General features: G+C 43.2%; 1 protein-coding gene across 1 annotated transcript; it reads left to right on the forward strand.

Moving 5' to 3' along the window:
* The first annotated feature begins 3,879 nt into the window (after positions 1-3,879).
* wnt11 (wingless-type MMTV integration site family, member 11) lies at positions 3,880-18,570 on the forward strand. Its single transcript, XM_085174896.1, has 6 exons — positions 3,880-4,515; positions 6,111-6,299; positions 8,406-8,650; positions 10,457-10,734; positions 10,821-11,113; positions 14,457-18,570. The coding sequence occupies exons 2-6, from the start codon at positions 6,217-6,219 to the stop codon at positions 14,629-14,631; spliced, it is 1,074 nt and encodes a 357-aa protein (XP_085031022.1). The 5' UTR covers positions 3,880-4,515; positions 6,111-6,216; the 3' UTR covers positions 14,632-18,570.
* The last annotated feature ends 3,995 nt before the right edge of the window (positions 18,571-22,565 follow it).

A 22,565-nucleotide genomic window follows, 5' to 3' on the forward strand; every position in this document is an offset into this window, starting at 1 on the left:
TGTAAAACTATATTGTTTGAGACAGTAAGTAATATGTGAAGGATTGTCCTTGTGTGTGCTCCTTCACCAGCAAGTTGTAGAAGACATCCTGTGATTGTGAATCATGATTTGCTCACAAGCTTCATTTGTGTCTCTGAAGTGACCCGTGTCAGGTCGGCTCGCTTCCTGAACCTGTGCAAAGCGCGACTTGAACCGTTTCCACGGAGCAACGGGCACACAGCTCGCAATTTCAAATTCTTTTGTATTCCTTGAAGAAGTTGGCTTTGATCGTGTATAAGGATGCTCTGGTGCTCTCACGCCTCCATCAACCACAATCTAAAGGGGTATATTCATAAGAACCAGATGTATCTGCACAATTTATCTATTGTGCTGTTTGGAGGCCTGCAGCCAGGCTGGTGCCTGTCCTTGTGATTCTTCTATCGCTCTTGGGTTTTCTGTTTACCCGGAGAGACGGCGCGCCCCGAGCTGCTGAAGTCATCTCCCCACCCACAGGGTTCACGTCAATCCCCCCTGCCCTCAGCACCTTTTGCTCCTCTTCAGCAGCACCTCTGCAGACACGCAGTGATTAAGCATCCGTGCGAGGCGGCGCTGCTGTCCTCGACACGGGAAAAAATGTCTCTTTTTGAAAGGGGGAACTCAACCCCCCAAACCCCGAAAAACAGAATCCACATTTGTTCGTTTTCAAGCTCCGTTTTAATTGATGGCTCGAACTGGCCGAGCAGGGACGAGTCAGACTGTAGCGGTGATGTCAGGAGACAAATCCTGCAGCTGCTCTGTAGACGGTAAATAACAGAACAGATCCTGAGACATGTTAATGGATTATAGACACATTTGTAATTCACAGCTGTAGGTTGCGGCTCTGTGTTCAGGTTTAGCTCGGATAACGTGAAGTGGGAGAGGATAAAAAAGGCATTTGTGATGAAATTAATTGTCCTGATCTTCTCGTTTCCATCTTTGGAGACTGTTTTGTGCTCACTGCAGAGAAAAAGAAGTATTTGAGCGTGTTTGCGCTTCTCTGTGCCACAACTGGACTCGTTTAGCTCTGATATTTATGATGTTCCTGCAATGCGTTTGATTAGCTGTACTGGAATCCACTCCTCCTTTGGATGGTTAACCCATAATGTAGGCAAGTTTTATGCCCCAAGCTCAGGTCACCGCATCCATGGCGATGGTATTTATTTCGGGAATGATCGTGCGGTGGCTTCGCGAACACATAGCTCATCGTGGTTGAAGCGCAGTCCGAGCGCTCCTGGAGGACCACATGACATGTTTCAAAAAGTGCATCCCATCTGTCGCTTGATGAAAGGGCGCCGTCTTCAAAGCCCGCTACAGACCAGGGCTGTAAACACATGGCACACGAAAGATGTGGGCCCAGGTTTGCGCTGCGAGGCGCAGACTTTACAAAGGTCGCCGTTTCTGAGGTGAGCCCCACTGCGAGCTATGGCGTGCCTTCACAGCAGTGATGGGGTTTTCACCTGACTGATGTGAAGCTGTCACGGTCTCTCGCCACGTCAAATTGGAGGATTTTCACCCATCCGAGGAGGCTTTGACATCCCGTCCTCGTTATTGGTCGATAGTCAGTCAGAGCAGAGCCCTGCGCTGTTCAGTGTTTGGTTTGTGATGAGAGGCAAAATGAAAACTAAACGATACGGTCCACTGTTTCCATTTGAACTTTCCCTTTCAAGTTTTTGGCTTTCTTGCATTCATGATGGCTGTTAATCAGACTCCTGGTTTGAATTTGAATATGGAATGCTATCTGATGTGAGAGCAATTACACTGGTGAGCAGGCAGATGTGTATGTAGGGCCACCTCATCAGAGTTAAACCTTTATCATTTTTATCACAGCGCTTTTTAGCAAACAGACAAAATGAAAGGGAGCAGATTTAAAAAATAAAAACACGACTGAGCTTTTTCATTTGTACTAAAATCAAAAAGATCTCATCTTATTTTACATCATCTTGAAACATTAAGAACGCCTGATTTAATTCACTTTATTTTAGCATGAAACTTTTTTCTTTTGCACTGCACCCTTGGTCGAAGGTTTAGTTCTGCAACTCAGCAGCAGCATGGGAATATTTTCCCCGGGCATAATAGCAACTCTGCACCCATTCAGTCCCTGATCCTCCTGGGTGAAAGTCGAGTGTCCTTATTCCACGGTGAGCCTCCGGACTCACGATATTGGCTCAATCCTCTTGAGATCCGTGACACAATGGCCCTGTGAGACTCATTCTTCATCAGACATTAATACTTTATTCAGCCGGAGTCGTGCAACTCCGCGACAGAGCAAAAACAAGAAAGAAAAAACTCAAACGTTTACACTGCGGCGAAAGTTTTGCAAAACAAAAACTGCGATGTGCAATTTGCACATACAATATTTCTCCACGGCTGATAAATGACCCTTTCTATTTATACACATTTTACATGTTTTGGTTTTTAGAAGTATTTCGCTGTAATCTGAGGGGATTTATCTCATTTGCTGCTTGGCTCATTTGAAAATAAACTCCAAGCTCAGGCTCAAACCACTGGGTTAAACAACAGCGCCATACAAATGCCGGTTTTGGAAACTGTAATTATAGAAGGTATTTCCACAGACACTGGTGCTCACCAGTGATCCCAGCATGTCTAAAGCTGATTACAGTGACAGTTAAAAAAGAGAGCATGTAAGTGTAACCCTATCTCCGTAAAGCTGGTTTTCATCTGAGATGTAGATTATCTGTCATTCCTCTGCTGGTGTATGACATGAGTTATTTCGCTATCATGAACTCCAGTGGCTCTCTTCTGTAGTCAGAGTTGCTTGGAAGACAAGATGTGGAGATCAAGGGCCGGCGTGTTGATCTTAAACTCAGGAATGGAGAGCCTGTGTGTAAAATGTCTGTAGACGGGCCCGGTCCTGCTGGAAGCTCCACAACTCCCACACACACCCCGACGCCGTGCCCATTCACAGTTGACTGCCATGTAAAACACATCGAGGATCGCATACCTTTGTCCCGTGAAAAAGATCCATACATGCAACGCTATTGTATGCCCCTGATCTGTTTGGCAAACAGATTTTTGCAGAGATCAGAGGCAGAGGGCTCGTCGTGGTCTGTAAATGCTCCAGAGGACAGCATGACAGCACCTGGCCTGCAGCTCTCTGCAGTGCACCAGTGCTGGTGCTTAGCTGCACCAGTTGCAAGGTCAAGGCCTGGACAACAGCTCAGTGCTGGCTTCTTGTCTGGGCGTTGGAGGTGCAGGAGATTCTCAGGGAAACTATACATTACTTTCCCACAGCTGGCTCGGCGACGTATCACTTTCAGTGTGGTTAAGATTTAAGGAAATCAGCCAGTGAGGGAAAATTCGCTGTAACTTTAGGAGGTTTTTATTTGATTTTTTTTCCTCAAATAATATAAGCTGGAGCGCATTTCTGTCTGTGTGCATGTGTGTGTGTGTGTGAGTACCACAATATCATGTCACACTGTATTATAGTATATATATTGTAACATTTTTATGGGATCCACTCTTAATAAATAAAAGCTGTCGCTGTGAATTCAGAGCATCGTTTACCTTTCGAACTGGTTCCATTTTAAAAGTTTTAGTGAAGATTTATATTTCACGTCAGGGCGTGTCCACCGCTAGGACGTTTCCTTTATTCCATTAGTTCCAAGATTTAATACAAACACAAAAAAGAGAGAAGGACCAAACAGACATATTCTCCTGTTGTATTGTTGGTGACTTGACTTTGATGCAAAACATGAGACAAGTATAGAAAATAAAAGTGTCCACATGTTGTCACCAGTTTGACAGTTTTTGAATTTCTTTCTATTTTTAACTACATTTAATATAATAAATAAGTCACAATTAAAGACTTTATTACTTTAAAACATGAGAACAGAGCATGATTGTGAGAATAAGAATCTACAAACAATGCGTTCATATGAAGTCTAATATTTGAGGTGAGAATATTTCCGCGGGTCTTGATGAGCAGCCACAGGCTGTGTTTAAAAAGCTTCAGGAATACCGGGATGTTGCGGGAGCATGACAAGCCTGAGACACTGTAAATGCTTTTAAAATAAGATCAGCGCGTGGACCATCCATCATCAGTGACACGCTGTAAGTCAGTCCAGCTCCCTGCTCCGGAGCACTTTCAGTCCAGCAACATTTCATTATTTCCCAGTAGCCCTGCGCTCGGCTCTGGACTGCTTTCTTATGCTAATGCAGGTCTGACATCAGCAGTGAGATCAAAGTGGGGCAGGGGTACTTTAGAGCTGAGTCTGCCCTCATTCAGGCTCACTCACTCACTCACTCTCCTCTAGCCCAACCTTGCTCTGTCCCGCTCGCACTCACTGACCGACACGGCTGCGGTGCACACCATGCGTACCTGCCCGGAGCTATTCTGCCACCCCGTGCTGGATTTTACTAAAGCGTCTGGCTGACTGCGACACGGACAGCTCTGTTGAAAGGATACCGAGACTGGGAGTGGACTTTTCTCCGCTTCTGTTGATTTATTGAACGGGAAAGCCGAGATCGACGGCAAAGGTGAGCCTCAGTTTGTCTGGCTGCAGAAAAAGCCCCACGGGCTGTCTGAGAACTCGGTGCGTAAAAGTTTAGGATAGAAACAGAGGAAGGGAGTTTTTGCTGGGAAAAAAACTGCAGGAGGAATTTTTACTAAAAATATATGAAGACTATTGAACTCTGTTACTTTGGTTTGTTGGCACAGATTAAAATTTAAATTTGGTGTTTAAAATATAAAAACGTCGACATCAGCGCGCGTCGTGAGATTTGACTAACAGCGTTACAGACTGATGATAAGATGACATTAGATTTAATTACATTAAAATATGAGTGTTAGTAGCCAAGCTTTAGAGGCCACAGTCGTTCGAGGGGGGAAAAGAAGGACTAAATAATCCACGATGCGCCCTGGCCCGCTTAGCCTATCTCGGCGTGATGAGGGGCTCACATCTGATAGGCTTGTGTGTGTGAGAGAAAGAGAGAGAGTAAAAAAAAGGTTATCAGCCGTCATCTTTTAGAGAGAAACACGAGCTGCCCCTTAGACCGCTTTAACCAGGAGGGCCCGCAGAAGTAAATCTGGACAGAGGGATTTACGCATTTGACGCCAAACTGCAAACAAGGGCCGACGCTGTTCTGGAAACTCTTTTTATTCGATTTAAAAAAAAAAATCTTAGAGCATAAAGTTGGCGTTTGAAAGGTTATTAGTCACACCGCTAATTAATATGTGTAATTTTGAAGGGGCCAGTGAGCGGCGAGGAACGGAGCTGTCCCTTCACAGAGCGCCGTTTATCAGCCGTTTATTACCTGCGGCGATAACGCGCTCACTTTAAGCTGCCTTCAAAGAGCTTTCAAATCAGCGGGCAGATAAACGCCTGTGACGCGCTCCCTGTCCGCTGGCCCTCCATCTCTGCCTTGACCCTCGCCGGTGTTCTCCTAATGCCAGTTTAAATTGTTGCGATTTTTCCGCAATTTTTACAGCTGAAGAGAGCAAAATAATATATATATATATATATATATATATATATATATATATATATAATATATATATATATATATATATATATATATATATATATATATATATATATATATATATATATCTTAAATAGAAAAACTAAAAATATTATTTTCTCCAGAGCGCTTAATTAAAGGTTCTCCTTCTGCCTCAAGCTATAAAAAATCTCCCTAAACATCCCATCAGGAGTGATCGCGCGCTTTGTGGTTCGTATCAATGATTAACTGTCTTTTCCAGGTTTTTCCAAAATAACAAAAAGTAGGCAAGAAATAATTTTGACTTTAAAGTTTTACTGTAACTTCTTTAGTTTCCGGTGTGTGTATCTGCATATTTAAGCTGAATGGATTTTCTCTGTCCTGTCCTTGAGTGCTCACATTAGCCTTGATGCCAAACTGTTTTCTTAAGAAGCGCACTCATTTCCATTTTGTCTGTCTTTGGTGCGTGTGTGAGACTGCTGTCAGAAAACTCATCTCATCCCTTTTTATGATCATTGCTTCAAAACTCAAACACGCAGTGTTTTCATCTTCACAAAAAGTCTGGAAATGCTTCAGCTTGGCGCATCACGGCAGCTCTAAGTCACTGATGTTTTCTTTGTGATTTATCACAGGGTTTAGAAGAAGGGGCGTCGAGCGCTGACCTTTGAGTCTGAGCCGAGAAGTTCATCGAATCTTTTGTGTTTTGCGTCCTGCGTAAGCCGGAGCTACTGTCCAACCATGAGGGGCAGCTCTCGTGTCCTGCCTCTTGGTGTGATCGCGGCTCTGATGCTGTCTCAGGTCTGCTCTGGCATCAAATGGCTGTAAGTATTCTGTCGTTTGGGGTCGTTTTGCCATTTTTACACAACGCTTTGCTTTCAAGGAGCGTCAAAACAGATGACATCACGAAGATACACCATACTGCTCTTTGCTGCGTGTTTCATAGAGGGGAGGGCTCATGGCAGCTTTGAAATGGGCCCCAGCATTCCTGCACTGTTTCTGCTGGTGGCGGCGGCGGTGGTGGTGGGGGGGGGGGGGGGGGGGGGGGGGGGGGGGGGCTCTGTCCATGTGTGGTGATGAGTGCTCCAGCGTATGAAACTATGCCAGCAACTATTTTGTGTTATTGATTGTAATGTGGCCTAAGTAAGAAAAAAGATAAAAGACTGCCTGAATATTTCAGTTTTAATTGACCATCCACTGCATACAAACAGAGAGCGGGGAATAAAATCGGGCCGGCGAGGCCTCGTGGTGGCGCAGACAGTGATGTCACTGCTTTCTGCGCGTAGTCCGGTTTTTTCCTCAAATCATAAAAACAGCTCGCTGCAGAAAGACGCCGTGCAAGCTGAAAGAAAGGACCATTGCAACTACTTTCTGGTGCATGCAAACAATAACTTCCCAACGAACAAGTCCGCAAACATCCAGGTTTTATTTATGTTCGTCAATCTTACGAACCCCGGAAGGTTTGTGTGTTAACATTTTCCGTCTTTTTTTTTTTTTTTTTTTGGTGTTTGTCTTGTTTCTCTGACCTTCTGGGAAAACCAAAGTCTGCATTTAGCTGTAGCAAAAATATCTGTGATTCCTATCAGAATGAAAAGTTGCGATGCTCATAGCGGGAGCGCTTGAGCAGATGTGCCAACGAGCGGTGGGATGGCACCAAATCCCAGTGAGAAGTCTCACAGTCTTCATAACGGACGGAGGTGCAAAACAGATGCGGCTGGAAACACCTGTGGGTGCCAATGTTTCTGTGTAATATCTTTACGTATGCTGGTAAATAGACTTGGTGAACAGGGTTAAATATAGAATTAAAAAATTATCTGTGTTTCAAGTATCTTTATAACTCTGTGTTATTGTACTTACATTATAACCAATCCGCTCCTTTATCCCCACTTTAAATATTTTTACTGAACTATTGTAATATTTCCTCTTGGCCAACTTACTCTTACAAAAGACATTTTTAATGTTAATGAGATTTTTTTTTAACTGCATAAATAAAGGTTATATAAACGTCGCTGCCAAAAACTGATAGCGGCTTCTACCTTGTTACACGAATGTTGTTTGTGGCTCAAGATAACTTTATATCATCCATGAGGGATGCATTTGACATACGTTTCACATATTATAGCCCAACAAGTTACTTATAGCAGTTTAAATACGAGCGATCAGTTTTTGGCAAATACCGGAAATCAGTTTTTGGCAGACGATCACTTTTTGGCACAACACCGGGTTACTGCGAGCCCAGTGGAGTCACAGCTTTTCATGGGGCACAGACCGGCGGCTCCTCGGCCTCCTAATGCAAAACAGGCCAGGCTGCCCTGCTCGGTTCTCACAAACCAATCAGCAGTGTGCAAAAGGACAGATCCCACAGATCTAACCTGCTCCACCTGTGCTTCCTCTGTCACATTCATTCCCAGTAACTTTAATAGTGATTTATGTCAAACCGAGGCCACAGAGGGCAATGCTTCCTGCAGAAACACTCAGACGATAAGGGGATCTACAATTTTCTCTCTGGCTTCTAGATTTTTTGGCACATCCTCGAGGCCTCTCGTCCACTTTAACCAAAGACCAAGAACGTGTCACATGTATTTTATGAATCTGCAGCTGACTTTCCTCTGGAATTCTCACTGTGATAAGATGGTTTTCTGCTGCAGCGCATGCCAAAAATGTTTCCCTGCCCGAAGCGTTATCTGCTGCAGCTTTCCAATTGTTTGTTAACAGCCAACGTGTCTCACTGTGGGCTTGAGTTGTGCCTGCGCAGGGAATTCAAATTGCTTACACACCGTTCCAAATAAAACTCACGGCGTGCCTGCATTTCCACAAACGTGATAATTTAACAAGTCATAAAACAAGCCTTTGTTGCCGTCACCATGGCAATGAAAAGAATAATGTATGCTGACACAAAAGCTTTTGTTTCTTCTTTCCACTCCACGCAGAGCGCTGTCTCATACTCCCGCATCGTTACACATCAACCAGACGCAGCACTGTAAGCAACTGCCCGGCATGGTGTCCTCCCAAGCTCAGCTGTGTCGCAGCAACCTGGAACTCATGCAGACCATCATCCAAGCTGCTCGAGAAGTCAAGAAGACGTGTCAGAAGACGTTCGCCGACATGCGCTGGAACTGCTCCTCCATTGACGTACCCATCGATGCCCCGAAGTACCGACCAGACCTCGACCGAGGTACGCTTTATAAACCGAACAGAAGAACAGGGCAGAAGCTGTTGCTTTGAAAAACATGCTCCTCGTGTTTTATGCCCACGATTCTACAGTTTGATTTACAGAGAGTCAAATCACAACAGCAGCTGCCTCAAGCTGCTCTGTTATAAGGTAAAGACCCCACGATAATACAGAGAAACCCCAACAATCAGACCATATGAACAAGCACTTGGTGACCAGAGATGGGCAGTAACGCGTTACTGTAATTCGATTACTTTTTTCAAGTAACTTGACCAACACTGTTGGCGACAGTGGGAAGGAAAAACTCCCTTTTTAACAGGAGGAAGCGTCCGGGCTCGGGGGAGGTGTACACACGTCTGCTGCACATGTGGTTCCTGTCTAAAAAAAACTTCTGAAACAGATTTTGGCCTTTTGTAAACAATTTCTAGTTTAAAGACTTTCTTTTGCTGCCAGCACGTGTTCCTGCAGAGCTGCACGTTCAGCGATATATAAATTATGTCGCTATTTCTGAAATCTCCTAAAAGAAAAATTGCTTACAGTGTGACTTTGCTGTTTTATTTTGCTAAAAGTATTTTTGAACCAGCAACAGGTGTGGATGGGATTGGATGGGGCGAGAGGGGTAGCCATGGCCAAATGAACAGGAAATGGCTCATCTCTGTGTTTGATCTAACAGCCCACGCTCATACGTGATTTCTTCCCCTTATTTGCAGTTGCCCCCCATCCTATAGCATGTGTGCTTCCCATGTGTGCACATCACCACCAATCACATCAGCGCTCACTCTGCGTTAGAGCATGACCACCGATGTTTGAGACAGAGAGAAAGAGAGCTTGAACACAGACTGTAGTGGTGGCCATGCAGAAGAAAACTTTTTCTTTTGTCTTGTTTAAAATAATCATTTTACATATATAATCTTGCAACAATTATACGGAAAATTTGAGCGTTATACGTCTGTGTAAATAGACTTTAAGGTACGTTTTCTTGTGAGGTCCCACATAATGAGAGAAGACTCCACATCTTCATTGGCTATGCGCAAAAGAAAATAAGTCACCACAAAGTCCGAATGTATGCAGATTTCTGCATAAATGCGATGGCCACTACCACAAAGAAAATTAAATCCAGCTATAACAAAAACTACTGAGATGAGGGGAAGATGGTGGATGGCGATTCTCTGGTTTTATTTATTACTTTTTTCAGTTATTTTGAATTTCACAGAAGGACAGCACGACACAGTACACGTGAAGCTCACAATTTCAGACTCACCCTTAGATTTGGTGACACATTGCTCTACATAAGTATACTCTGCGCTCCACATTTAGTTTGTTGGGATATGGTGAGGAAGGAGCAGCTATCTCTGGGTTATTTACAAGAGATGGCAAAAAATAGGACAAGAAGAAAACGGCAAAACACAGAGAGGAAAGTTAACAAGCAGTAAAGGCTTAGAAACTCGTGGGAATCCCACCAGCCTGAGCTTTATAGCAGAATAACGAAATAATGGGTCAGGGTCACCTGACCCATTATGTCCTATTAGCTTTACTAAAAGGAAAGCCTAAAACCTCGTGGTTACTTCTTTGATTATAGTATCGCTAAGTTGTATTACTTTCATTTTTCTTGTTTGTAAACTCTTGGAGAAGAAGAGGCACTAGTCTTTAGCCTGGTGACGATGATAGGGAGTGTAATCACTGGGTTACTGATTTCCAAACACTTGATTTGAGAGCAAAAGTTGTCTTTTGAACTGCTTTGAATGTCAGCTCTGCTATTTCACGTGGCATCTTTTGCTTTTTCACCTTCGCTGTTTCTGTTTCCATCAGGAACCAGGGAGGCTGCGTTCGTCTACGCCCTGTCTGCGGCCACCATCAGCCACACCATAGCGCGGGCGTGCACCACTGGAGATCTGCGGCTTTGCTCGTGCGGTCCCGTCCCGGCTGAGATTCCGGAGCCTGGCTATCGCTGGGGCGGCTGCGGTGACAACCTGCACTACGGTTTGATTATGGGCTCCAAATTCTCTGATGCTCCCATGAAGATGAAGCGCTCCAGCTCCCATGCCAACAAACTGATGCACCTACACAACAGTGAAGTTGGCAGACAGGTACATAGTAGAAGAGTGAAGAAAATGCACTCGTTTCCATATTTTCCTGTTCTGTCGTAGTTTAACTTCCTCCATCTTCACGTCAGGTACTGAGAGAGTCAGTGGTGATGAAGTGTAAGTGCCACGGTGTGTCTGGATCCTGCTCTATAAGGACCTGCTGGAAAGGACTGCAAGACCTCAGGGATATCGCCATGGACCTTAAGACCAAGTACCTGTCTGCCACCAAAGTGGTTCACCGGCCCATGGGGACACGTAAGCAGCTGGTGCCCAAAGACATTGACATCAGGCCGGTGAGGGACAATGAGCTCGTGTACCTGCAGAGCTCTCCGGACTTCTGCTCCAAGAATGAAAAACAGGGCTCTGTTGGAACGCAGGGCAGGTAAGACAGCCACGATGCACCAGTTTGTGCGTACATGTGTGTGGTTATTATAGCTCTCCGAGCATGAGTCAAATGAACACCACAGCTATGTAGCTGACAAAGAGGAAATGATCAGCTCTGAATGTCCGCTCATCCAGGATGTTGACTCAAGTGCTGTCCTGCTCGGTGGCAGTGTTTGATTTACAGGCCGGCTGATAACAACCTGCCCCTGAGAGAGCCTCGTCTGTGGTGTGTCTGAGCATGTGCCACTGAAAGGCCCACTGTGACCGGAGTCCTTGTCCCGCTATCTGAAATGAATACGAATGTGGTTATTCTTAGGGCCGAGGGCACTATAGCTGATATTGATTTGAGAGGGCCACACAAACAGGGAAATCTGTCACTGCGCCACACAGATAAAGACTTACTTTGGCTGCTCACCTTCAGTATTTGACAGGGGAGGGTGCTCCTTTGTTAGAAGTTAAAGGGAGAGGTTGGGCTAAGAGGTACTAGATAAATAAGACACACATAAGTTTATTTAATTTCTCTGATGTATGTTGCTGGAGACCGTTCAGGTCCATTATTTCTTTGTGAATTACAGTACAGGAGGATAAAGTTCCTGCTGTAACGACCTGATCTTACACAGATTCACTTCAAGTCCTTTCAGAAGTGTCGTTTAAACTAAACTGATAAAAGAACAATGACCATTGAATGCTTATAAAAACCTCTCAAAAAGACTTTTTTTGTTTTAAGGTTTTAAAATGTTTGTTGTTGCACAATTCTCCAGCAGATTTCGGGATTTCAGGAGTGCCATGCCTCTCTTTTATGGCATGTGAGACGAGATGCGCACTGGTTTACAGGAGCACGTGTAGTTTTGTGGACTGCAATACTTCCATTATACCAGAATACAATCCTGGCTGTATGAGCTATGGAAGATATAAATATATAAATAAAAGGGGTGCAACGATACTCGGATCAATATTGAACCGTTAGATACGGTGCTTTCGGTTCGGTACGCATATGTATGAACAATACAAAATTTTAAATTTATTTTATCAACTTTCCTTCTGACGATGCTGTCTGTGTTGAGCGCTAAGTGGATCTGTGCTCGACAGTGCAGCCTAGGCGGAGTAGTCGAACGCAGATTCACTGAGCGCAGGGCAAGCTAGCAGACAGAAGCTAAGCTCGTTGCAACATGGCAAATTGAACCTCCCCCACCCTCATTCAGATCTGGCGTTTGGAACTATTTTGGTTTTCATGTGACGTATGACCCTGAAGGTAAGCGCGTCATGGACTAAAGTAAAACAGTATGTTGGATGTGCCACGCAATGCTAAATTACATTGGTGGGAACTAATGCGTTAGCGCAGTTAGCTCGTTAGCGCAGTTAGCTCGTTAGCGCAGTTAGCTTGTTAGCGCAGTTAGCTCGTTAACTGTTGGCCGTCCAGCCCCAGGCAAGGGACAATCCGGTAGCTCGTTAACGGAGATTTGCTGTGTTGTGGCGTTAACGTTATTTCAGATTAACGCTGACGGCACTAGTGGGAACACAACAAATATGACTGCACATTTACTCCGACATCATCCTAGTGCAAAGACAAGTGGAAGCAGACAAAAACAACAAGCACGCATGCTACAAACTTTACCCGAGTCATTTAGACAGCCGTTAGCACATGATTCTCCTTATGGGGACCTGATATGTTTAATATGCTGCTGAGAATATAGCCCAGAAGAAGCGTATAGTATAGCTTTTATTGTGGAAAGAGACATTTCTCTGTAATAAACTCTCTTTTCCAAAGATGAGTGATTCCTCCATCAGATAGATTTATTTTTATTACTTTGTTGTTTCAGCAACATTAAATTTAAAAACTGTACTTTTGAGTTAAAATATATATTTATAATTTTAATAAATGACAAATTAAAAAAGCATGAACATTTTTTTTGTATCGAAAAAATATCGAACCGTGACACCAAAGTATCGAACCGAGCCGTGAATTTTGTGTATCGTTGCACCCCTAGTAAATAAGACCACCACACGTGTGCACATGCAGCATGTGACTAGCAAATCATGCGTCCTTCAGCCTGATGTCACTGTACAGATAAACATGGACATGCTTCATGTCAAGGACACTCACTGTGCTTGCTGCATCCTCTGGCAGGCTGACAACTGCAGCAGCCTCACAGTCTGCAGCATTAGCGCTCCTGCAAAGTCACCCGACAGCTGTTTTGCTGTTGTTATTAATTTAAATGATCTGATGCTAACTGTTAAGCGTTCCTGTGTGGCTATTAATTATTTCTGTTAGTATGTAGACAGATTTTTCCTGCTTCATAGTCGAGGAGCTGTTTTGTTCTTTATCGTTTTAGCTGCTTGACTTTAAGCGTTTTTGTCCTCATGGCTGCTCTGTGGTCAGGTATATGTAATGAAAGAGCATTTAAAGGCTCTTTTCTAGTCTTTGTGACCCTCATGCTTTGCACTACAAGCCACATTTACTTGCATTCTTTATTTTATAGACTTTACTTACATCTAGGGCCAATTTCCAGTCACCTGACATGCATGTCTTTGGACTAAAGCAGCAGTTTGCCAGTTTTTCTCTGAGACAATCTGGGACAGGCAAAGTAAATGTGAGCCGCACTCTGTAATGGATAAAGCGTGATCGCCGGTGCAAAAGAGAGTCACGTCCCCAGAAAGAGGCGGGGCTTTTGTCTCAAATGACTTTAAACCAGCAGATGTGAAGCCACAGAAGATACTTCTGACAAAACATAAGTGTCCGGGGTGGCAGCTCCCACCGATGTCATAAACCTGTCTTGCATTCTCAATGACTCTCGTCCCTCTTCCTCCCCTTGTTTCGCTCGCAGCGCAGCAGCCATTAGCTCAGTAACTCTCTCACCCTGCTGGTCATTAACACTTTGCCATCATAAAACAAAGCAATAATGTGAAGAGGGCCAGATAAAGAGAGGGAGGGCAGGCCTGTGTACTCGGTGTGATTTATGGCGGGGCTATTCTCTGCTCATTCTAAAAGATGCCCCGGGCTTCTAAACGAGAGGCTCCGGAGCATGCACTGGCCAAAGACGAGGAAACAAAAAGAAAAAATGGAAGAAAAAATGTTTGGGAGAAGGAGAGCGCAAAGGTTAAAGCGCAGAGTTCGGTCAAACCATTTTAAAGGACTATTGTTGACTCTCGACAGGCTGCGAGATTGTGCAAAACGTTTGAGAATGGAGCTGTTAGCTTAATTGTCTCGGGCAGGAACTGGAAATATTTTAGCTTTCACGGCTGATCGCTCGCTCCTTTGTCCTCGCCTCGGCTACAGAAATCAGCTATTGCAACGGAAAATTACAGTCAGAGTCTAACTGCATGTTTTTCATGTCTGTCAGGCAGTGCAACAAAACCTCGTCAGGCAGTGACAGCTGTGACCTGATGTGCTGCGGCCGTGGCTACAACGCGTACACAGAGAAGCTGGTGGAGCGTTGCCACTGCAAGTATCACTGGTGCTGCTACGTAACCTGCAAGATGTGCGAGCGCAGCGTGGAGAGATACGTCTGCAAATGAGTCCGCCGGCCCGACCTGCAGCCAGCCGGCCGAGGCTTCCGATTAACCAAAGCACTAAAATACAGAGAAGGCTTACTTCTGTCTTACGCTTTAGCATGCGTCTCTCAGCGAGACTGACCCTTCTTGTGTCAGTGTCATTTTTGTTTCCCACCAAAATCTCCGAACTACCAACTGGACTTCTGAGCTTTTGCGCTTCACAAACCTGGAGTGTGGAGACAGTGCCAGGCAGTTCATGCGAAGACCGCCGTCCTCCTGGGTAATTTCTTTCTCTTATTAATGGTTATAAATCCCCCAAACAGGGCTGCTGGGTCTATTTCATTCTATCTCTAATAAAAAGAAACAATATTGGATTCGATGCTGGAGGAGAGAGCGTCGCCTTCTCTCCCGACTAGACAAAGGCTTACGTTTGGCTTTAATCCACAGAAATCAAAGGGTTCCCGTGGATCCATCCTTTTTTTTAGGTACTTTTCCAACTTTTTTCCTCTTCAGCAATGGACAATAGAGGAAGAAAAGCAACATAAAGGGAACTTGAGCATTTTTCATTCACGGATCACATCTGCAGTTGATGTTTTGGACTCGCAGCATGTATCCCGTGTGGATCGTGACATGGATGCATCCCTGTGGATTGAGGGGACTTTCTGAAATGGTGCATTATCTCGTTTTTGTCTGACATGCAGGCAATTCAAAAATATATTCTATTTTTCAGAGCATATGAGCTGAACTCATGGATTTTTGTAAACCACTTTTGTGTGGATGTACATACTGTTATTTTGTATACTGAAATAAAGAAAGAAGTATTTATAAAATAATTAAATGATCTTCACTATCATCTTTACTTGGATACTGTATTTGTTTTTTCAAGGCTCGTTAGATAATTAGTTTTACGCTGAGCAAATTTAGGTGTTCACTTCAACTCCAAAAGGTCATAAAATGCCAGTTAACCACAAATCATATTGTGCAGCGATTGTAAATCAGCACAGTCAGTAATGAGTTGCAGAGTTCAACAGCCTATTGGGATCCCTCTGAATCACCCAAACCCTGGGAAACTGTTTGTTTGGACATTCCTCCTCCTCACAAAGGCCATTGCAAAAGGATTTTTGTCGCTCCTACCACAGCTTCAGCAGTCAAACACTCATCTGTCTGAGGCCCAGACCTCCAACGCGCAAACACGGCGCCTTTAAAAAAGACTAATCTAATTCAGTTTGAACATATAGGCAGCCTGCCGCGCTGTTAGAGGGAACAGACTCAGCGCTGTGCAGAGACGTTACCCTCTGACCAGCCTTGTGTTGGATAAAGCGGTTCTCATGATTTCACACTGACAGAAATAGCCGACGGACGACGTCGAGTCCACGCTGGGCGCTCACATGATACGTCGCAGCGCCGAGCAGCGCGCTCACTCGAGCTGCAACACTACTTGACCCTAGCCTGTGGATACACAGAGAAACTGCCAAAACAGCCCTGCAGACTCTGGAAAAGTGAGGCTGAAGGGAATGTTATCAGCAGATTTTAGTGGTTCTTTTATGACGCTGGACTTTCAGAGCTGTCCTCTTAACTTAGCTTCATTTTTGGTAGGTTAAGAAGAGTTGATTAGCCACGTCTATTTCAGGTAATGAGGAGAAATGTGACTCTGGATCAAAAGCCAAGAGCCCTGGAAACACAAACCTCTTTAGTGTTTCAGCAGAGAACCAAAGATGACGCATGTTGACGGTGTGACTGACCAACAAACACTTAAGAAGTCTCACACATACAAACGTTTGATCAGAGGCTGCTGTTCTGCAGGAACGGTCTAAAGTCGGTGACAGGCGGTGGTTCTGCAAACTTTTGGTTGGGGGCAGGGAAGATGCGCTCTGCTCAGGTGAGCGGGGGTCTGCTCTATCTGCACACAACAGCCCCGAGGACCCTTCAGTCAATGGCATTCCTCAGCCTGGCATTTAGAGAGAATAGGTTGCGAGTCCACCCACCGCCATCTGTCACCGAGCTCAACGCTGCAGAAATGTGAAGCTTCACCTGCCGAGTGAAGTTCCCACAGAGGACGAGACATTCCTGCAGAGGATGCAACCCGATTTAAAAAAAAGGTCATGTTTAACAGTTTTGTAAAAGTGACTTTAATGTTTATATGAAGTTGAGAAATTCTCCTAAAACACATAGTTATGAAATACTGACATAAGAGTATGTGCACCGCACGTCTAAAGATTAGATAGGCCTTTACTCTGACCTGCTTTCGTGTGGAAAGGCTGGAGCTAGCAGCCGACTGACCCCGTGAACAACCATTGTTATCGTTAAGCCGTGCAACTATTCGGCTGACCTTTCGCTAACCCTATGGAAGTATCTCACTTAGACACATGCTAAAAAAATTTCACGTTGCCTCAGTGTGTCGCGGCAATTGTGAGCCCGCGGTTATCAGGTATTATTCAGTTGTTTCATCCGTTTGCATAAAGATGTGGCGGAGCTGAAGACGTGAATGGGCTGCTTATTCTGGCCCACCTTCATCCGGCCCGTTGAGGACTTTTGTGTCCGAAACGATGGCGAAGATAAAACGGAACTAATCACTGCTGCAGTTTATGTTTCTTTTCTTTCTGTTGTTGTCAGAGTATCTAAGTATCTCTCCACGGTTGGTCTGACCTCTCGCTCTGTGGGAATTGCCTGGTAATAGAGAAGGGAAAGGGGACTCTAACAGAGAGCAGTGGAAATATCAGGGGTTAATGTCAGTGCGGACAATATAATGCCAATTGGCTTTTGTGCAGCCTGCAGTCCAGATAACTAGCTGTGAATGGGGGGAAACAAAGAATTTGGCTGGAGTGGTAAAGGCTTTGAGATGTACTGACCCGTACTGTAAATGGACTTTTGAGGACCCCACCCCCACCCTCAGCCTCCAGCCTTTAAAAGGAACCCAGCAGTTTGTGCTGTTAAAGGCCATTTTTGTGTGTGTGTGTGTGTGTCCTCAGGCATGTTGCTGGGAGATAGCAGATCATGCGAAGCATGCGCCTTTCTAGATAACAACAACCCAGTTACTCCCATATGGAAAAGATTCATATAAAGATAAAGTTTGTATCTGTCTTGTGTGAAACTTGTATGAAAAACATACAAGAGTGAAAACAGATATAAGATCGCTTGAAAAATTATATAAATGAAACTTGTATGTTTTGGATACTTACTAAAACAATATATGAAAGTAATGAGAAAGTGGCCGCTTTCATGAGTGAATCATATTAAGCCTGACATGATTCACTATATGAAGTAGGTCACATCTGATGCAGGTCTGTTATAAGTCTTTTCTATTTCTTTTCCATATGAGAAGCTGAGAAACAGACAGTGACACCGGCAGGAAGTCACAGAAGAACATTACGTGAATGCAACTGAAGATTTTGCAGAAATAATATTAACCCTTTAAAGCCGGTCAGAGTGGGCACGCTCTGTTTTGCTTAACTACTTTTAAATCCCGGTAGCTCTGCAACCACGTGAGCTAGCGCAATATTTTTTTTTGCATATGAAACCAGAGGAGTTGTACTTACATCTTATGCCATCAGCTTGTCCTCGGTCACAGTTTCCTTCCACATATAGTTTTGCAAAAACTGCATAAAAGCACTTGCAGCAACAAAAACATAATATTCCAGAAACACGCTTTGCCGATCCGATCAGCTGTTCATAACACTTCCCACGTCCATCAGCGCGAACTATCGCATGTCCACCATGACCTGCCTGAAACCGTAAGTGACGTCATTTTGCGGAAATGTAGTTTTTTACCATCAGGGCCTCATGAGCCTATACTGGTGTTTTTAAAAGTTATCTTTGACTTTATGACTTTCTGTGTGGTTTCTGGGATGCTTAGGACTCATATTGCACTGCTGGAAATAGTTTATTTTGATGCATATGCTGCTTTTTTTGCAAATTTGCACAATAATATTTATTTTCGTTTCTCCTGCAGTGTATAAAAATTAGTGTATTTCAAAAATAAAACTATGAAGACACTTAAAATAAATTCCCTGTGGTGGGAAACTATTTTGTGCAACTTTTTTGTATTTAGAGTTTTGAGGGATAAGCCTCTTAAATTTCTCTAACTAGAAATATATGTTAAAAAAGCAAAAACGATTTTCAATTTATTTGTAGCTTATTGCACCTTTTTGCAATTTATGTAATTAATATGCACTTAATGCAGACATATTATTAAAATTTGGGCTATAATGGTTGTATTGATGTATAGCAACTTGAAATGCTCCAAAAAATGGCACAACAGCATGTAAACATATAATATAAGCTCTGGCGGACTTGGTTCTATGGTAGGTCTTAAAGAGTTAATAATAAAAATATAATATGTTTTTATTCCTGTATTATTGAGCTGTTTAAAGGTCAGTTTATAGGCTTTTTAAAGGTTCATGTGCTAATTGGCTTCGGTTTTCTTTTCTGTGTATATTAGTGTTGATATTATAGGTTATTATTGTTATTATTTGAGTTTTAGAGAAAAAAAAGTGTTTAAGCGTCATCTGAGCAGCAAAACGGGGCCCAAGATAAAAACTGCTTTTCCGAGTATCCTGGCCAACATATGTGTTTAATCAAAACACACATATATACCATGAAATATAAGAAAGGTAGAGTGAACAAAATAAATAAAATCAGTTATTTATTTTCATTTATTTTGGTTCATCTCCTAGTTTAACTTGGAGACGTTTTATTTGTGTAACTTTATAATATCAGTTCTCTCTTGTAACTTTGTTTCTTTTAACTCTTTGGATTTATTCAGAAAGAAGCCGGAGAAGGCTCCAGCGCATATTATTTTTCTGTTATGAATCACAGTGCGTCACATTGAGCCTATGATTTAACACAAACATAGTAAACGAGTAATCTTCAAGAGCCTGGCACATTAAGTCAAAGAACTTTTACTTTACTATAAAGTAAAAAACGGGTCACACACCGTCCGTAAGAGTAGAACCACACGACCAAAGCTAAACGGCATGTCATATTGTTCGGTTTAACTACAAATTTGCCGTAATATTCAGACTAAACAGGATTTTAAAACCCTGAAACAGATAAACTATAAACTTTCATAATCTCAACATAAAGATAATGAATCAGCTCTGATCTGGTGGCAGAGCTTCAGTAAAAGCTACGAGAGACAGGACAGACGACGGGAGCCGTGGAGAGGGAACGAGCCAGAGTGAATTAATATGAATAAAAGAAACAGCCGGCTAAGTATGCTGGGAAAAGTAAACACTGGTCTGTGTAATCACGGTAAATCTGTCTGGGGGGCCGACGGAGCGGGCTGTGCCCTCAGTCGAGGAGTCAACAAACCCCGAGAAAGAAACAGCTAACATTACTGAGAGGGGTTAAAGAGGAGAGCGTTGCAGCTTTATTCACATGAAGATCAGTGAAACGCCGCCGTGTTTACCCAGCGTCTGGCTGATTCACGGCATATGATTCATGGAAAAATATTCAGGATCACAAATGTAAAGATGACTTTAATGGCGCTTTCTGAGGTGTGTTTTGCACGATAAGTGTGTGTGAGGCCGGCTGTATGTGGAGAGTATGGTTGAGGATATTTTAGCCAGCGGCCGACATAAAACCTCCCAACGTTTGAGGCCAGATTGAAAGAGCTAGTAATGAAAGACATTCACCTAACCAGCAGATCAGCTGCCAGGCACCAGAGATGGGCAGTAACGCGTTACTGTAATCTGATTACTTTTTTCAAGTAACGCGTAAAGTAAGGGATTACTATTGCAAAAACGGTAATTAGATTACTGTTACTTTCCCGTAGGAACGCTGCGTTACTGCGTTACTAAAACCGTGATTTTTTTGCGAGAATGTCTCATGACAGTGACGTAAGCGAGTGCGACGTTCGTGACAACAGCTGTGTGCAGATCAACAATGGATCATATATCGAGTGCAGAGAGAGTATGAGCGTGCAGCGTTTTAAAGCGTGGAAGTACTGACCTTACTTTGAGTTTGATTCCATAAAAAGTGACAAAAACATTAGTGTCCGTTGTGCGTGGGAAGAAAACTTCTTTTTACAGCGAAAAAAACCCTAAACTTCTGAGCAAGCACCGAGTAGCTACGACGTAATGGGAAACTCACAGAGAAACTCGCGGATTCTTCCACTGACCGCTGCACACCTGCACCAGGGTAACCCTCCGCCTACCCCACTCCTGCTTTACAGGTGAAAATAGAGCAACAGGACCGCTAGTCTTTGATTTTATTTATTTTCTGCTGTGTTTTACTTGCATCTATTTGAAAGACTGAGTGTAAACACACAAAATATTTTATTTTATTTGGTGGAATGTGCAGAAAATAGGTTTAAATGTTAAACTAATTTCTTCCAGTCAGAGAATGTTGCAGATAATTTAATCTTTGCTTGATGCATAAAGTTAAAAGATTAAAACGAATAAAACAAGTTTTAAAAAGAGACTTTTCCATTTGATTACATTTTGTATGATGATTATGCAGAAAAAGTAGAATTGGGCTGAAAGATCTATCACTTTATCACCTATTCAGGTTGTAAATCGTGTTGTTAAAAAGTAACTAAGTAACTAAGTAATTAATTACTTTTCAAAATAAGTATCCAATAAAGTAACGGGATTACTTTTTGGGGGAAGTAATCAGTGATTAGTTACTGATTACTTTTTTCAAGTAACTTGACCAACACTCCCTGGCACACACACACACACCAGCTGCAGATAAGTTATCAGGCCGATCGCCTGTGCGAGGCGTTTCATTACCCTGCATGAAGGATTCGTCTGTATCCTAATTTAACGGGCAGCTGTCACAGCGAGTTGAATGATGTCATATAAGCACATGAAAGGAATCTTGTTATATGTGGAGCAGAGAGGGAGTGGATATAATAGAAAACATGGGGACAAAGGTGAGGTTATGCAAGAGATTTGGATGATTTTTCATTAGTCGGTTTATGCAAAGGAAACGAGGAGGACAATTATATTTTCTCTGTCTTCGGATGTGTTTGCCAGATGTGCTCAGTTTTCATATTTCTGACAGACAGGACAGAGACTTTATGACAGAAAAATCCAAAACAAAATGGACTGGCAACCTGTCCCGGGTGTACCCGCCTCCTCACCTCCTACTGCAACGCTGGTTTGATAAGCGGTTTTAAAAAAAGGAAAAAAGTGGATGGATTCAAAACATTTGGGATAAACTAAGTGTCCCACTTGGAGCTGATTTGTGGATGTTCATCTGAAGTGCCGCGCAGCTTTTGTGTTTCTTTGTTTCAGTGTCCAGTTTTTTAAAATAAATGCACGAGTGGATATTGTTGGGAAAGGACTTTGTTTGTCATATATACTGATATATTGAAAACAGATGTGGCTGCTGTTTATTTCGAGCAAATATTCCACTCTCATTGTGACTGTGGCCCAAAGGTTGAATTCATTTTTCTTTGAGGTTTGTTTTGTTTTTATGCATCAGAAAATTTAGGAGGTTGACGATCACCGTTCAGCTTTGTTAAAGTATTTCATCAACCCGGGCGACCACTAGAGCACGAGGACGACTTCAGGCCCAAGTGCTAAAACGTTCATCCATACGCACAGCTTTGCCTTAAAGCAGATGAACCACGTGAGCCTGGCATACAGTAAAATGCAGCCGTTCTCTCAAGTCGCTGAAATAAATGTCCGAGGCAAATAATTCAGACGTTTCTTCTCTTGCTGTAGTTCAAGCGCGTCACAGTAAATCAATCTTCTGCCCTCGCAAATCTTTCATCTTGAGCTTTCATTCGAAGGACAACTTTTCTTTTTCTTTTTAACCAGAAGAAAAACCAATAGATGTGTTGAGGGAATCAACTTTATATACACGCATATTTATTTCAGCCTCCCCTTCATTTGTAACATGAGGGTCATTTTGAGTGGTAGCCAGATTACCCACTTGCTTTAATTGCTTCCATATTTCTCGGGCTGTATGAGGTAATACCATTTATCTGGCAGAGGACTGAGAAGGAAGGG

The sequence above is a fragment of the Neolamprologus multifasciatus genome, chromosome 10 (genome assembly GCF_963576455.1).
Source record: "Neolamprologus multifasciatus chromosome 10, fNeoMul1.2, whole genome shotgun sequence".
Taxonomy (NCBI): domain Eukaryota; kingdom Metazoa; phylum Chordata; class Actinopteri; order Cichliformes; family Cichlidae; genus Neolamprologus; species Neolamprologus multifasciatus.